The sequence below is a fragment of the Cibotium barometz genome, chromosome 15 (genome assembly GCF_041138505.1).
Source record: "Cibotium barometz isolate CiBa-2024 chromosome 15, ASM4113850v1, whole genome shotgun sequence".
NCBI classification, from domain to species: Eukaryota; Viridiplantae; Streptophyta; class Polypodiopsida; order Cyatheales; family Cibotiaceae; genus Cibotium; species Cibotium barometz.
Genome location: NC_141060.1, coordinates 48,213,326 through 48,232,136, shown reverse-complemented (window position 1 = coordinate 48,232,136; position 18,811 = coordinate 48,213,326). Strand labels below are relative to the sequence as shown.

General features: G+C 38.0%; 1 protein-coding gene across 1 annotated transcript; it reads right to left on the bottom strand.

The window, feature by feature from the left end:
- Positions 1-13,665: 13,665 nt before the first annotated feature.
- LOC147631391 (uncharacterized) lies at positions 13,666-16,716 on the bottom strand. Its single transcript, XM_086809798.1, has 2 exons — positions 16,046-16,716; positions 13,666-15,102 (listed from the first exon to the last, which is right to left on the bottom strand). Exons 1-2 carry the CDS (start codon positions 16,572-16,574, stop codon positions 13,799-13,801), a joined length of 1,833 nt encoding a protein of 610 aa, XP_086665924.1. The 5' UTR covers positions 16,575-16,716; the 3' UTR covers positions 13,666-13,798.
- Between the last annotated feature and the right edge of the window lie 2,095 nt (positions 16,717-18,811).

The following is an 18,811-nucleotide window of genomic DNA, read 5'->3' as shown; positions in this document are numbered from 1 at the left end:
GATATGTACAAGAATTTATATCTACGTCGAGAGGAGGCAAGCAGAAGGCAAGATAAGATAGAGTGTGTGGCATTGAAGCAACTTCTAGAAAATGAGAAGGAAGAACATAAAAAGATAAAGGCAATGCTACTGAAAGCGAGGAGAAAAGGCACTGTATTAGGAGAGAGACTACGGAATAGAAAAATCCGCAACATTGCAGAGTTGAAGGCTGGCTCTGGAGGATGTAAGCACAAAATTCAAAAAGCAAGGTATGACGATATCTTATTGTTAACTTCCATTAATGGGCATCTAGAAATGTAAGTATTTGCATGTTTATTTCTTTATTGCATCCAAATTGTTTAAACGAATGAAGAAGTTCCAAAATTTATGACTTCATAGATAAATATATCCATGCTGTAAGCAAAAAATTTCAATGTAAATCAATGAACTTTTAAAGGTGAGTTATAAGTGTCTCATTGTAGAGAAGTTATATATATTTAAAAATGTATAATTGTAGATGTGTTTCTTGTTGTAGGGAAATTTTAAGGCTTGGTGAAGTAAATGAAAATTCCAATCTTGTTCCAGTGAAGCAAATAAAAGGTTTAGTCTCTAAAGTTGTCGTGCTGAGCTTGATAGATGAAAAAAAGTTCAAAAGGGTGAAACGTGATGCTGTCGAAAAGTTTATATCAGAAAGTAGAGTTGATGTCGAAAAAATTCAAGAAGCCCTTGATATGAGTGGGGTGAGTAGAAAAGGATATGCTTCAATCTTTAACATTACTCTCAAAGATCAACGGATAAAACGTGTATTGTTACCCACCCCAGCAGCAGCAGTGTGGCGCCAAAGAGGTCTTCTAAATCAGGAAATAGATGACTTCATTGGACAATATTTATATATCGAAAATGTATATGAAGGGGCCAAAGGAAGGACTGTATATGATCCTTTGAATAATATTTTTGTGGGGAGATGCAACAATTACAGAGAAGAATGGTGGAGTTTTTTAACATCACACTCAAGGAATGTAAAGGAGTTTTAAAGTTTGTTGTTAAGCTTGACGAATGTGAAATTGTAAAGGAAAAGAAGATAGAAAGAGTGACTATTACCTTGATGAATCGGGCACTTCATCCATCAATCACAAAGACCACTTCAAAGTACTTTAGCGTCCAATAAAAAAAAACATGTATGGTGGTTGGGATCATTTGAGGTATGGATTTTCTTATTTTGGTGTTAGTATTTGTTGAATATACATGTATATTTTTTAATAAACTTCTACCATATCATTCTATTATAATGGCAGGTGAAGACAGAGGACCATGAAACACTTAACTGGGTTTTTCACGAGACAGATATACCCTCAACTGTAAGGAGTCAAATTTTAGAGAGTCATCTTCATGTTGTTTTTCTATATATTGGATTTGCCTGGAAACTTTGGCCTGAGGTGAATAGAAAAGAGGCAATACAATCATTGGAAGCGGTATTATCAGAAATTGGTCTACATGGTGGAGATGTTCATATAACAAAAGATCTTAAGAAATCTACAAATGGTAAAGAGGTACCAAACAAGCCATCCATTGGTGGAGTAAAGGCCCAAAGGTTTTTATCACGTCCACAAAATACAACAAGAAAACAGGGTAGATAATCACAATATGTATCCAGAATAAAATACATAAAATACAATGTGTAGAAGCAAGTCCACAATGCAGTAAAAGATCATTAGGTAGATGGGATGGCACGAGATGTGAAGGCTGAGGTGTGGAAATTATTGGACAAGCTGTTTGTTTATTGTGAGACAAAGTTTCTTGGAACAAAAATGATCAACATGCATTTGAGAAAGAGGTTAAGAATTTCGGAAAGGCAATGAAGGAAGCATGGACAACCTGCAACATAACCTATTACATGGTAACAACACTAACTTCCACCCAATTGTTCAATTTTGAGAACAAAATGAATTGTATTTTCTATGTTTTCTAATGCTAGACTCTTTTTGTGTCCAAACAGCATATAATCTACAACCATCTTCCATTCTTTGTAAAAAAGTATGGATGCCCTGCAATCTGGTCTACACAAGGAATGGAAAAATCACACTACATGGCCCGTAATGCTTTCTTTAGACATACACAACATTTTGGAGGAAAACAAAAAGGCAACAGCTTAAAGGAAGTGTTTCAATGGTTTTATCGAGGCGTACTTCAAAGGATCGAAACAAAGAGAAAGGTCAATGCATCTCAAGTCAAGATAGCCTTTCAAGTAGCTCAGAAGCAGAGAAGACAGAAAATTTTAGAGAGTTTGAATGCAGCAGAGAGACATGCTGAATGGAGAAAATCAAAGGTCTTTGTAGATCACAAATGGGTGGATAGAATACAAGTGTAAATATAGTGTATCTCATAATCTCATAATTGAAAACACTTCTCAAATTTTTATGCAGAGAAATACAGCATGTGTGTTTACAATTCTTTTGTGGTGGATACAGAAGAATACAGTGTAAAAATTGTGTATCTCATAATTGAAAACACTTCTCAAATTTTGATGCATAGAAAATACAGTGTGTGTATTTACAAATTTTTTGTGGTGGATACAAAAGATACAGCAGAAATAAATTGTTGTTCTAAACCTAAATATACAATGACAATCATCTTATAGCTAATGGTGGCCTTAGGGTTTCTCCCAAGGTCTACCAATGGGAACCCTCCCTTTCACTTTACTTGCAGACTTCTTTTTCTTCAATGACACCAGAGTGCTCTGAGATCTTCCTTGTTCTGGTGAGGTTGGTTCTCGAGCACTTTCTCCTTCCTCCAATTTCTCTGGTGATCCCAATAGTGCTGGCTCTCGGTTCCGTATAAGTTTGTGCTTACCATAAGGCTCGAGACTGAGAGGATTCTTTACACCAGCAACGAGCGCATAGGCAGTATATGACAAAAAATATCCTGCTCTAGAGCACTGTTTTCCGGAATAATAACCAAAAATATGTAAGGCAGACCTCTTCTCTATCAATATCACTTTGTCTGCAGACCATGAAAGGGAATGGCCACCCAGGGCCTCTGACATACACTTGAAAAATAATAATTATTGCTTCCCCATTGTTGCTCATTGTCCCATGGTATATTAACAATTTGGCTTTGCATAAGTCTGCAATGAAATGGGAAAGACTTGACAGTTTACCCAAGCCAGCAACTGTGCTTCCTTTGGATCTGCTTGCAGTCCAGAGAGGGCCTGTAGGGCTCTTCCCTTTTCTATTCCCCCTTCCAATGCTAGACCTCAAGAGGAAGGTTTCATCTTCAATATCCAACTGCATGTAGACAATATTGTTAGATTACCTAAATGGTAACTAGAACTCAAAAGCAAGGATTGAAATATCACAAAAGTACACAAATAAGATGCCATTACCTTCATATTCTCATCCTGCTCAAGCAAGTTCTCTTTCGACAATGAGATACTATGTTCTGATGTCTGCTCAGAATGATGTGCCATAGTTGAGCTTCTAGTGAGGTTCATACAGGCTTGTACCTCTTTAAAGACTTCATCATCCACCTCTTGAAAACTACTTGCCTCCTTAAAACACGTAGAAAGTTCCAATGCAGGATTGAACTTGTCTTCTAGGTCCAGCAAGGGATCATCATCTATCATTACTTCCTTGTCCACCTTGCATGATTGAGCTATGAGGCCAAGTGCATAGTCCTCTCTTAGATTGAAAATGCACAATATGTCATTTAGGAAAACATATTCTCCACCTTCTATCTTGAATGATGGAAGGATGGGAATAGCATAACTGGAACTATCAAGCTCAATTTTATCAACTGTAACTACATCTCTTAAAGTCTCTGATTTCAGAGATATAAGATCAAGTGCTGCAATAGCAGACTTCTCCTCCTCTAGATTAATGCTTTGCTCCTCATCTTGAAGTTCTTCACTCTGCTCACTTGCCAACTCCTCCTCCTTTTCCTCATATTCTTCCAAGTCATGTTCTTGAGCAGACTTTTCAGAAACACCAAGCTCAACATAATGTAAATAAATGGCAAATGCAAAGCTCTCCTCCAATATCCTACAGCCCCTCTTGTGGAGATTGCAGATACCCTTGAAGCAGCCAGGTAGAACATCAAATCTCCTGTTCAATTGATACCTCAGCTTATCACTTTGGCATAAGTCCTTGATATGCACAAAAGCCTCATTCTTATTCACAATCCTTCCATCAGCTGTCATATGTCTAAACACCTCAAACTCGTCCTCCAAAAAGTGTTTGTGCTGAGCCACAATGTCAGTCAATTTGAAAGGAGTGTTGAACATCCTGTGAAATGTTGGATACTCCTTTTGGGCATTGGACTTTTGGAGAAACTTAAAAAGCTGTAGGTCTGGTGAATTTTGCTCTTCCAGAGGCTTCCTTGGCTCACCTGATTTGATTACTCCTTTGCTACTGGTACTCTGCCTCTTAGCTGTAATGAAAAATATCATAGCAAAAATAAAAAATAATTCATATTTTCTCATAAAAAGAAGAGTAAATCCAAATATTGCTCACCTGGACCTTCCTTAGCTTTGATAGAGTATCTTGACAGGTCCAATGTTCTCTTGGCAGGAGCATTATCCAAAACTGTACATGCACCACATAAAGAAACAGAGAGAGATAAGAAAATCATTACAGAATATATCAAAAAAGGCAAGAAAATTCTGGAGATTTAAGTGGAAAACGAGATATGCATCGATTCTCATCACAAAATACATCATATCGCAGACTTTGGTGTTAACATACTTTTTTGTCGGAAAACACGATTTTGACATGTTTTTGCAGCCAGAATCTTGAAATCACGTTTTATTGCTAATATTCTTTGTATGCTTTTAGAACTCATATGCTAGCCTATGTAATTCAGGGAAAGGATATACAAGAAAGTGTCACAAAATGTGCTAGAAAACGCGATATTGTGTCTCCCTCATGCAAAACCACCCTATATTGCGTTTTCCATCAAAACCCACAAATTTTACTTTGGGAACTACTACACCTCGGGGTTCGACAACGTCGACAAGTGCATGTGTGTGCAGACACTCCCTTCAGTCTCGTTTATAATGTCATTCCGTAATCGAGAGAGTGTGCAGTATCTTCCAAGTGTGATGGATGCTATTAAAATGCCATTCTCGACAACATCTATATCAATAATATCATTTTCTAGACATGAAGAGCTCTCATCTTGTTCCATTGGTACAAGTTGTGTACCTATCATCCTGCTTCGTTTATAGTAAAATGAGAAAATAAAATTCTGGGAGAGGCAAACATGTACTTGAGATTGATTGTGTCATGGACAACCTCACAATACACAGTGTTGGCCATAATTTTATCCCAACCATCATCCAAAAATTTTGGAATGTCATCACAGCCTTTTGCTTTAAAAGAAAACATAGTCTTACAAACTCTGATTGAATATTCTTGAAAAATATCTATGAAAACATTGATTTTGACTATTCTTGTTGCAATATTTGGTTTCAATGAATGCTGCACTTCTGCATATAGTTTGGCTCTATATGCCTCTATTATACTTCCATTGGGAACAGGCCAATTATTATATTCCATTCCAAAAAATCTTGCCTTTGCAATATGCCATAAGAATGAGCATGGTCCAATAGCTACTAGAAGTGATCATAGAAAAAAAACTGCTTTAGCCAAGTCTCTTAGAGATCTACCTTTGTACTGTAGCTCTCCTACCGCACCATGTACGACATTGAAGAATCCTAAAATGCATTCCACTGGTTGTTGCCACTCCTCGTATGATGAAGGATATAGATCTGAAACATTCAGAAAGATCATCTTAGTTATAAAGGGAGAAACAATTGTGCCTTGAAAATAATTTAAGTTATATTATGTGTTTACAATTTGGTCTATGATGTGGAAGATAAGCTGGATATTCTCGCAATTGAAGTTCTCGATGCATATAAACATGCTGCACCAGAATCTATTTTACGCATCTTCTGCCTTCTTTCACTCTAAAACCTTTTACTCTGCCTTTCCAGGATGTTAGGAAAGTACTCATTGATTGTTGCTTTTTGCTCTTCTTCCTGATCCTCTTGGGTTGCATTAGTACCCAAGCTCCTTTTCCCACTTCGAACATTTTCCAACTAGCATTTGCTGTTACAATATTGGAAATCTCTATGCTTGAAATCTCTGTGATAGGCCTTTGTGGCAAAGATATGTTTCGTACATCAACAGAGTCTTCACCATCTAAACCCACCGAACGTTTTCTAATGCCGCGTCCATTGTTTATGGGTGCCATCTCAGGCTCCGAATCTAACACACCCCTAATAGAAACCAACACAAAAGAAAGATAGTATGATGTTAGATTTCAATTAATCTAACATTCTAAGTAATGCAGATCGACTTAAAAGAAAGAACAAAAAGATATCCACAAAACAGGTGAAATGTTGAAGAGAGCAAATTACAACAAAGCTATGGCAAGGAGGGATGCTTGTCGAAGATGGAATAGTCCCTCAAAAGTCTGAGAAGAAAGAAAATTGGATTGTTGCGAGCAGGAAGTTTCAAACAGACTCTTACACTTAAAGATGGACTAAAATCTCATGATAGAGACATGTTGGAGAAGAGAATCAAAAACAAATCTCCCTATTCAACTCGCACGCTTCTGCCACCATAAAGTACTGTTCTATTTTCTAATTTTCACTCTTTTTTGTGGGTTTTCTACATTACGTTGGCCTTCTCCTGATTGGTTGCGAGACATTTTCTCCAAATCCTAAAAGGTCCCAAAATGAGCTCCCCTTTTTCCTAATGGACAACGTGCGCTAACATTGAGAGGAATACTTATGTGGACTATGCATAATTGGCCTCGCTATGGAGAGTGCTTAGGTAATACTATAGCTTGTTAACATATTATGTTAAGTCATGATTGTCATCCAAACTTACCTGCTACAATCTTTCTTGATGTTTTACGGGGCTTTCAGTGTGTGTCAGGGTATAATGGATATCCATTATGTGGGCCGCAACTTGAGGCTCGATACTCAAAGTCTATGAAGAAGATAGTATATGAGGGCCACAAGAAGTATCTCCCAATGGACCATCCTTTGTGTTAAAACCCTAAGATATCTCTAGATAATTGTTATGCATAAACATGCATAAATCAGGCATAAACTCATCCACCCAACCACCCCCGAGCCCAAGGGATGCACACATGAAATATAATGAAATACATCATACCTTTACCTTGATGTCCCATACCATCAAGAGGTATAACTCCAATCCAATAGCATGTAGCTATAGTGTGAAATGGTAGGTGAGTAGATATGATCCTCTACACAAGAGACCATAGCCTAAGCCTCCAAGCTTCTCTTGAGTGTGTTCCATGCCCCTATTATATAGGAGGGCCCTCAAGTGAGTCTTGACTCTCCATTTCCCATGTGTGACCCTTGGATGCCTGACCCTAACCTTAACCCTTAAGGTTAGTCCTAACCCATGCTCCACTAGATCTTGTTTCCATGCTCCCATGCTCACAAGCCTAATGTGGGTTATCCTCCTAGTATATGCACACATAATGTGGGTTAGCCTCGTAGTATATGCACACATAATGTGCATATAACATAGCACACATAATGTATATATAACATACTTCCCCTCTCTCAAAACATTGCACTCTTGCAATGAAAAGGAGAACTGCGCTGAACAATCTCAACCGACTCCCAAGTCGAATCCTCTAGATTTTCCTATCTTTCCACCTAATTTTAACTTTAGGGATTAGTCAACTTACGAAGTTTCCTTTCCCTAGCAGAAACCAGGGATTCATCGGTGCCTCGACGTACCCACATCTCCACATGGAATAATCGACGTCCCGAATTACCCATATCAACATAGAGAGTCATCAACATCTCGATGAGTCACATATGTCCATCCGTAAACCATCAGGTTGACTATATAAATCACCTAAAGTACGAAACTAGAGAAAGAAATGCCAACAAAGGAAAAATCCAAATTTCCTTAATCCAAACACAACAATATAAACTCGTTGAACTCTAAAGAAAGAGATTTCAACAAGTGAAAATGCCGACGAGATTACACTCATCAATACATGCAGGCTATAGATAAAAGAAGTTTATCTAGAGAATGCCCACACTATAACTTCTAGTGAATTTAGAAAATGAGATTGTCTTTGAATGTTGAGGTCAACATGCTAAGTGATGTAAGCAAAGCAACAATCTTGAGCCCAAATTATCCCATAAGATAATATATCTAAGGGATCACTAGCGTCCCATACCACCATGATACCACCCATACATACCTTAACAATTTGAAACTCCCTAGTATGCCGTCTCGGAAAAATGAATAAAATCCTGTATAAAAGGAATAAGATGGCCTTATCCCAGACTTTCACATACTAATACCTATCTCTATATTCCCGAGACTACATCAAGGAATAACTCTTTCTGAGTACATCATTAGAAAAGAATTTTGAATTATTGGCACCTTTCTAATGATAAAAACATAATAAAGTTGGGGTAGAAAAATAATTCACCTAGATACATAAACAACTAGGTATCCGAGTTGGAATATGTACAAAAGTACAAGAAATATACTCCAAAATTACGTGCAAAAAATAAAGGCAAATGCTACCTTCAAAGCACATGATATTTATCCAAAAGATCAAAATATCCTTATAAAATCATGGATAAAAGCATAAAAGCTCCTCGAATCCATAAAAACTATAGTTGATCATAAAAATCAATGCATGACATCTAATGGACATTAATCATGCCAAAAGAAGCATTAAAATTGGTGGCCTACTCATCAATCCGGAGTATATGAACGTGGTGTCATTCAAACAAAACTCCAAAGTAAGCAAGTGAAACACATGTGTGTAGCACTCATTAAAAAACCCCTAGATAGAAGTGATCTAGGCAGAACCTAATGAGTCCATATAAAACTTGAAAAACATCCAATAAAATCCACCAAAACAAACCGATCAACTAACCCATGATAGAATTTATCTTAGACTTAGAAAATTAAGCATATACCACACTTAAACAAGTGCAAAATAAATTATCATGAAAAAGTGTCAAAGGTGAAACACACTTTGAACGCAGATTATAGCCATCAAAAGAAATTAAGGAACATGTCCAAGAAGAATGGCTAAACAATGGTAAAAAATCATGAAAACATCGTTTAGAATTAATCCAAACAAAAATAACTACTAATACAAGGTACAATCGTATTAATAATATGCAAATAACTCGCATCTATCTAATGTCAGCAGCACGAGAAAACGTACTTCAACATTAAATAACCCTCGAAAATATTAAATTCTCAAAAAAAGAATTATCATGATTTTTTTTCTAATTTTTTCTAATTTTATAGGGCATCAAAATATAATAATTTTGAATTCCTCCAAACCTATCTTATGGCATTCCGAACCTATATTTTTCCAAAAAAAAATTAGCAAATAGATTTGCCAAAATACCATTGATATTTAAAAAATACCAATTTCTTGGATTTCTCAAAATAGTTTCTAGAATATTTCTAGTTTTTCTTGAGAATCCCATCGTTAAACGAAATTTTCAATTCCGTCCGACAATTCTTAAACTCAATGAAAATTTATAATTTTAATGGATTTTCTAATTTTTTGGGTCAAAAAAGATATTTTTAAAGAAATTTGAATGGTCACGGGTGCTCGAATGGACACACCACATGCCAAACACCAATCCCACATTTTTTAGAAATTTAAAATAACGTTTGTCTAATTTTCAAGAATTTTTTTAAAATTTTTAATTTACCCCGAACACATTTAGAATACAAACGGTCAAAAAATTTTGGAATCCCAATGGTTTTCCCGGAATATAGAAAACCAACTGTTTTGGAAAAATGAAAAGACAAAAAAAAAATCAGAATGTGAAAGGTCAAAAGTTTCCAGAATCCGAAAGATCAAAAGATTTTCCGGAATTCGAAAAGCCAAAAGGTTTCTCAGGAATGCGGAAAGCCAAAAGGTTTCTCGGAAGATGAAAAGCCAAAAGGCACCAAGGAAAAATTTCTAGAAATTTTCTTTTCTCAGATTTCAAAAATTTTCCCCTTTTTTAGGCTTTTTCTCGAAACTTTTTTGAAAAAATTTGAAAAGGATTTTTTTAATTAAAAAAACTTATTAAAAAAAACAAAGCTTAATAAGCTTTATTAAAAACTTATGGAAAATGTTTTTTTAGGGGGGGTCGTTTTTCCGTCGTCGTCGGCTGCTGCTGCGCAGCCCCCCCCCGCACTCTTCTCTGTTAGAGAGGCGACTGATTAAGGGAGAGATATATCTCTCCTCTCCATCTTCTCCACTCCATTCTCTCTCCACCCTCTCCTTCTCTGTTAGAGAGGTGGCTGATTAAGCTTTAATTAATCTTTTTAATTAAACTAAGCCTAATCATAATTAAATATTAATTATGATTCATATTTAATTAAAAATCCCTTTTAAGAGAAGTTCACATAGCGGGAGAGGAAAAAAGAAGGAAAAATCAGAATTGAGAGAGGCAAAGAGGGTCCTACACACACAGGAGAGCATTCAATGCATCAACATGCTACCCCTTACTGCATTTCATCGCACGCGGAAAAACCCCCAAAAATGTATTAAAAATACATTTTAAACCATAAAAATGCTCAAATTTTTTTAAAAAAATTAGAAAAAATTTCCTAAGAATTCTAGAAATTTAGGAAATCATTCTACCAAAAATATCCACAATAAAATATGTCGTATTTTTGTAAAAATTTCCATTAATGCTTATTTGAAACCACAAAAAATACGAAAAAATAGCATGAAACTCACGGAATTCCCCCGCAACGTCGATTCCTCCATTGAATAGTAGTAACCTGCATTCCAATTGCCATATCGATGATCCACGTGCAAATCATCAACACAAATCAATAAAATAATATTTTTATTAGTAAATATTAAAACTTACTTCAAAAAATGCCAAAAATTGCAATAAGAAAGAAAAATCAACAACAATTAACTAGAGATTGCTCTGATACCACTATTAAAACCCTAAGATCTCACTAGATAATTGTTATGCATAAACATGCATAAATCAGGCATAAACTCATCCACCCGGCGCCCAAGGGATGCACACATGAAATATAATGAAATACATCATACCTTTACCTTGATGTCCCATACCATCAAGAGGTATAACTCCAATCCAATAGCATGTAGCTATAGTGTGAAATGGTAGGTGAGTAGATATGATCCTCTACACAAGAGACCATAGCCTAAGCCTCCAAGCCTCCAAGCCTCTCTTGAGTGTGCCCCATGTCCCTATTATGTAGGAGGGCCCTCAAGTGACTCTTGACTCTCCATTTCCTATGTGTGACCCTTGGATGCCTGACCCTAACCTTAACCCTTAAGGTTAGTCTTAACCCAGGCTCCACTAGATCTTGTTCCCATGCTCCCATGCTCACAAGCCTGACCCTAACCTTAACCCTTAAGGTTAGTCTTAACCCATGCTCCACTAGATCTTGTTCCCATGCTCCCATGCTCACAAGCCTAATGTGGGTTAGCCTCCTAGTATATGCACACATAATATACATATAACATAGCACACATAATATACATATAACACTTTGCGTGAGGGATTTGTAGGGAGGTCTCCTCACATATGGAAGAGCAATGATTGGAGGGCCTTATGGGAGCTGGATCCAACCTGTACACCTCCACGAATGAAGCATCTATCCATTTTCCATCAACTTCCATACTAGAATGACCTTCAGCTAGGAAACCATTTTCTTGACCCAATGCACATTTTCAAAGAATATAGCCGAGGTGCTTTGGAAAACCATCATAGGAGCAAAGGAGAGCAAAGCACAACAAGATGATTTACAAGAGGTTCAATGCATGCACCACTTATGGGCCCAAAATAGAGTAGATGGAAAGGTGAAGCTACTAAAAGCACCTTGGGTCATGACAAAGGATGAGCAACGGCGTGTAAAGAAGTGCATTAGTGAGTTTTGTACCCCTACAGGATGCATGTATTGCTTGAAGGGAGCATTTACAAAGGACGATGAGCTTAGTGGTTTGAAGAGTCATGATTGGCACAGATTCTTGCAATTCGTGCTTCCTATAGCCATCAAGGATTACCTTAATGATGACATTAGAGCAACAATTTACAAAATTGGTGCAGTGGTACGTTGGATATCAAGGAAAGAGATTAGTAGGGACACATTGGAAGTAGCACGGTTAAACTCCATCGAGGCTTACAATGGCTGAGAAATACTTTCCAACAAGTATTTTAACCATTCAATTGCACTTACTAGTTCATGTGGTTGATGAAGTTGCTGTGGTTGGGGTTATCCATAGCCAATGGTGGATGTTTTTCTTGGAGAGATTTATGAAGATACTTAAAGGATTTGTTTGTCAAAAAGAGCTCGTCTTGAAGGTAGTATGGCAGTGGGATAGCCACAAGGGAAAGGCCTTGTGAGAACAATGGATGTAGCATTGCATGAGAAGATCAATAAATTTTGCATCTTAAACTCGCAAGCTATGGAGAAATGGATCGAGAGATATAACTTGGTGAAGGCTGAAAGGGACCAAGCTCGTTTGAGTTTTAGAAGGAGTCGAACAACCCGCACACTACCGTACCCAACAGAACTTGCACTTCTTCCAAACTTTCCTTCTAATAAATGGCTCGAGCAAACCATACTACAAGCTAAACGCAATGGTGAATCAATAAGTGATGAGGAGGAGGAGCTTGCATATGGTTGTGATTTCTATGTATGTGAGTTAGAGATATCTACGCATTGTCTTTTATGTTGTGCTTTCGTGAATTTATACAATAAAAGTACTTATTTATTATGCTTGCAGTATTGTAAGTTTGAGACAATTTGGTCACGCGGACGTCACTTTTGAGTAGAGGGAATAGATAAAAACAGAACAAATCACTTAATGAGATGTGTATAATTTTTTTGTTGCAAAAAATATATATAACCATTTAATGAGACGTGTATAATGTTTTATATGACCACTTAGTTTGTTCTTTAGACTTTTCTTGGTTGTGATGTACTAACTCTTCTCTTTATCATTAAGAGCTTGGAGCTCACTCATATTCTTATGAGACATTTTATACTAAGTTTGCATCTTTGATACATTTTTATACTAGTTTTGCATCTTTGAATACATATGTAAACATTGGATACATTCTTATGAGGCTAAATACATAGATCTAGGGCCCTATAAGATACATGACTAGATTTTTGTGGTTTAGGGTTTAGAGACTTATAATTCTATGCTCTAACATTTAGAGTTCAAGACTTAATTCTTATCGGACTGTTATTTCAAGTCTAACTAGGTTTGTTGTGATTAGTAGTTCGAGGATGCCATCGAGCTTAAAATCTAGGGTTATAGTGTGTGAATTTCACGTCTAACATTTAGAGTTCAAGACTTAATTCTTATCGGACTGTTATTTCAAGTCTAACTAGGTTTGTTGTGATTAGTAGTTCGAGGATGCCATCGAGCTTAAAATCTAGGGTTATAGTGTGTGAATTTCACGTCTAAGGTTATAAATTAAGGTTGATTAGTATATGAAGAATGTTTTCACGAGCCATGGTTGGCTTTAATTAACTCTTTGCCATGGATTAGGCTTAGAAGGTAGCACTCACTAGATTGTTAGAATTTGTAATAACCATCTTAATTTTTTCTTGTTATCTGTGTTTACTAAATAAATACATTAGAAACTCAAAAAAAAAAAACAAACAAAAACAAAAATGAGGGCTTCATTTGTAGCAAAGTAAACGTGCACAAATGTATGGTGCCCAAGGGACCTTGTAGGGTATGTTGTATCCTCTATATGATTACATTTCCATATAATTCCTCTATATGATTGTAATTAGAAGCCAGATGTCCAATTTGGTGAATTAGGATGATTATCCTTGTGATCAGGATTGCTAAGAGGGCTGGAGGACCAATTAAGCTGCTGCTCAAATAACCATTGCAGGTCTATATTGTCATGTGCTGATGTGAAAGGGGTACTTGTATTCAGAGCATCACTAACTGACATAGAGTTTGATGATTGATTAATATCTTGAAAGTGATCATCTAGCCTATCTGAATAATAAAAGAACTGATCAGAAACTAGTGAGCTTGGCATGTCATGTGTCATTGGATTATTTGTGAAGAATGTACTGTTTGCGGTAAATAATTCTGATGGTGGTGTGGAGGCTAAACGTGATGTATGATACTCTGTTGGGATATGTGAGTTTAGTGGGGAGAAGGATTGTGTTTTAAGTGTTGAATCTGTGAAAAAATGTGAGTTGAGTGGTAATTGAAGTGATGAGGCTAAGCTGGCTGGTGTTTGAGGTAATGAGGAGGTTAATGAGGCCAAGCTAGCTGCTGTTTGAGGTAATAAGGTGTTTAACGAGGCTAAGCTAGCTGTTGTTTGAGGTGGTAAGGAAGCTAATGAGGCTGGAATAGGTAGAGTTTGATCTAAAGAAGAGGCTAAAGTGGTGGACTGAGGAGGTTGAGATAGAAGCATGAGGTTAGTCAAACTTTGTTGGAAGGGGGTAGGAGGAGGGGTTACTCTTGATCTAGGGCTAACGGCAGGGTTAGGGGCATGATTTGATGGAAGAGGGCTTAATGCTTCTGTGGTAGAGATAATTGCAGGCCAGTGATCCGAGCTTAAATTTTCTGCTTGATCGAAGGGCTGATAGGCAGTACTACTTATAGGAGAGAATTGATCAATACTATTGTTTTCTGAAGAATCTTGGCTCTTATCATCGTGATCAGCTGCTGCAGAATGCAGCTGATCGATATCATGATCAGGTGCTGCAGCCTGCAGCTGATCAATATCGTGATCGGATCCGAAGATTTCTTCAGGGAAATTAAGCCTGGCCCTCGCCCCTCTGAAGTTATACGCTGCTTTATCATACGCCCTGGCCGCATCCTCTGGCGTCTCAAAGGTCCCTAGCCATACCCTTGCTGCCTTCTTAGGGTCCCGTATCTCAGCTGCCCACTTCCCCCATGGCCTCTGCCTCACCCCCCTGAACTTCTTTCTCCTGGGAGCTGTTTGTTGTGCATCGTAATCATGATTACTGGCTGCAGCTATACTTTCTAGCCTTCGCAAGTTCTGTATCGACCTTGGAGTCCATTCTGATGCGCTCCTAATCTCTTGTAGCAGCCTCTCTACCTCCATATCTGCTCAACATTAGGCAAATATAGAAAAATTAATTAATTAGGTATGAGGAATTAACCTCGATCATCTACACAGTGTGGAATGTGGTGCATATTAATCATAGGCTTTTGAGATATGGATGTTCATTTGCGTTCGTGTGTGTGTGTGTGTGTGTGAGAGAGAGAGAGAGAGAGATGATGATGCCGATGATTCTTTTGACGCCATGCCACGGACAAAGCCAGTAGGAAATTAGACGGAAGGGAGTGAGACTTGAACCCAGGATCTCTTGAGCAGAAACCCGACGCCTGTGAAATTGTTTGTGGGGAAGAACTCCACGCACACAAGATAAACGCACACGCCCACACGTGTGGAGAGAGAGAGAGAGAGATGATGATATGATTTTTCGACGTTATGCCACAGACAACCAGACCATGTATAAACTATAGAATGGAAGTGAATGGGACATAAACCCGGGAACTCTTATTTGGGACCACATATGATCGCATTGAATAGCAGGGAATTTCAATTAAACCCGGGATCTCCACTAGCACTCCACATGTGCGCAAACGCACACACACGTATGTCTGTATATATGCGGGTGTGAACTGTGTGTGAGAGAGAGAGAGGCCACGCAAGAAGTGATCAATTACATAACCTACAATATATACTATATAGTCATGCAAAAAGGAGAGAGAAAGGCCATTGAAGAAGTGATCAATTACGAGAGAGAGAGAGAGAGAGGCCATGCAAGAAGTGATCAATTACGAGAGAAAGAGAGGCCATGCAAGAAGTGATCAACTAGAGTATATAGCCATATGCTATATAGTCATGCAAAAGACAGAGAAAGGCCATGATCCATAGCATATTTGCCATGTGAGGTATGGGTATGATCAATAAATGCAAAAGCTGGTGATAAATTGAAGTAGACAAAAATTAGACATAAAATTAATGCTCACAATCGCTTACCGTTTGATGAGGCTTGTTGCAGCTGATTATGTTGCTGAAATAGTTGCTCTGCAAGGTTGAAAACCTGAGAGCCTTGAGCAGCACTAAAGTCACTGAAGCTTTCTCCGGAAAGCAAATTAGCATACTGTTGAACATCATCAAGGCTTCTTACTATTGATGGTGAAGGCACATAGAAGGAGGGAACTGACATTAGATTAGTCGAGCCCAAAGCCAAATTAGAGCTAAACTGTTCAGGATTAAGCTGTATTTGGTCATTGTCTCTTGGTCTCTTATGGCCTGATTCATGATTAGGCAGGCTAACAGGCGGCAGATTGAGTAAAAGCTCATGTGAGGATAGGGGTGGAAGAGAAGCAGGCAAATTACGCTCAGTTAAGCGACTGCTTATTGGGCTGTTGCTGCCAGAAACGATGTGTGTGAGAGCTGCTAACATAATCTCATCTTGCATAGAAATGCTGAGCATGAGGCCAGGGATATCTTTTGGCAAGTGATCACCTGCAGGCAATCCTGGTGGCGGCTGATCACCAGCCATTTTAGGGTTAGGTACGGGGCACAAGAATCACTTAACCTAAGTTGTAAGGCTAGGGATTAAGGTGCTGTTAAAGAGAATTAAGGTGCTTTTAAGTGGGTTTGTGAAGAGGGGTCATATTCTGCTTGACTCCACAATGCAAGGCTAGGCTACCCTTGCAAACAGAAGGCAATGCGGAGATCAAAAAAAATGAGACTTCCTTCGATTTCACTGCAAATCAAGGCATCGCCGCACGTGTCGTCTCGTCCGCGCTGCTAGTAGATACGCGCTTGCAAAGAGAGAAAAAATACGACTATCCGAAATTCGAATTATACACGCTTGGGGAGGAAAATATAAAGAATATCCGATTACAGTAGCTAAACTTTTTATATATTATTTAAAGAAAATCGAAAAAAAAACTATTAAATTCGTTATACATATATGTTTTAAAAAAATTACATCGCGGAAGACTTTTATATTATATTTTTCTGTATGCGGTAGCGAAGAGTTTTATAGGAAAATCGAAGACATAGGGTAAAACTTTTTAAAAAAAAACTATTTGGGCTGTGCCGCATATAAGAAAAACGTGTTGACTGAAAAGCGGTCAGCCGCCGCCACGTCAGGTGCCACGCTGCCAGCCTGTACGCTTTTTGCACGTCAACTCACTGCCTGGAAAAAAATAACGTTTCACCGACCACGTTAAAAAAACATTCCCTTTCTTCCTTTTTTTTTAGTCTCTCTCTCTCGAGAGCCGGACCGACCACCTGGCGTTTACACACCCATATTCCTGAAATAACTACTTTTCTCTTCAGTCTTGTATAAAAGCTTGACCATTGCTTCATTGTGACTTTGACTGCACAATCCAGCTTGCCCATAAATCATAAGATTCTCAATCAAAATCCATAAAAATAAGCATATCTTATAACATCAAATATAGGATTCATAATCCATAGAAATAAGCATATTGTAACAACAAATCTAGGGTTCGTAATCCACATAAATAAGCATATTGTAACATCTAATCTAGGGTTCATAATCCATGGACAATTGAGCCCTCCAAATCTAGGTAGACTACATATCCACTTGTAAAAGTTTTCAAGTACTTGCCAAATCTACAGAAAACAAGCCTATATTGTACCATCAAATCTATAGGGTTTATAGTAGTCGAAGCCCTCCAAATCCAGGTGACCTACATATCCAATTATAGAAGTTCCAACCTTTTCACTTTCATCAGCCTTGTAAGCAAGTTCATGCTCTCTGCATTTCAAGCTATGAAGGAAAAACACTATATTCGTGAGTTTGGGAATTTCCCAACTCCTATTTTTTGAATACTAAAAAGGTGGGACCTGGATAACATGCCTATAAGTTTCTCAAAACCATATCATGTGACCTATTGTTGGAAAGCGCTTGGAAAATGGAATCTAGTGAGCTATAGAGCGCTCAATTTGGAGTAACGGTGTTCAAGTTATGATTAATCCAAAGATTTGACCACGTGTCCCAAACTACTGAGAAATTTCCATATTCCCCAATATGGTGTTGAAAACTCCAAATTGAGTAAAAACCAACTTCTATATAAGAAAACATTGGGTTGAGAAGAGGGTGAAGGTCACGAATTGCAAGCAATCCGGGATATACACTCGGGGTTGAAGAGGGTGAAGGTCACGAATTGCAAGCAATCCATACGCTCGGGGTTGAAGAGGGTGAAGGTAAAGAATTGCGAGCATACCATATGCTCGGGGTTGAAGAGGTTGAAGATCATTCATGAATAGCAAGCAATGCAATATATGCTTGGGTGGAGAGAAATACTATTGTTGACATATGAGTTCCAATTGTCGTTGGTTCAAATTAACTAGGGATGATAGTGTCATTTACTCTCTCTCTCTCTCTCTCTCTCTCTCTCTCTCTCTCTCATGTATGAAGGCATCCACAATAGTGAGTTTATTTTTTATTATCATGAAACCCATGCCCATTCTCTCTCTCTCTCTCTCTCTCTCTCTCTCTCTCTCTCTCTCTCTCTCACACACACACACACGTGTGTTTGTACACACACATCTCATGAACCCTTGAAGCACTAGGGGGCTAAGATCTAGCAACACCTAGCAGTGGGCACATAGGGTCACCACCCGGGCTGCTGGGGTTTGGGGGGGAAGGATTAGATCTAGCTACACCTCATCCTCCTACCACGATGCCACTACTCATCACCAGCAAACCACATGTGTGCTCCCTCCCAGATGTGCTTGACCTATAGCAACAAGAGGTCA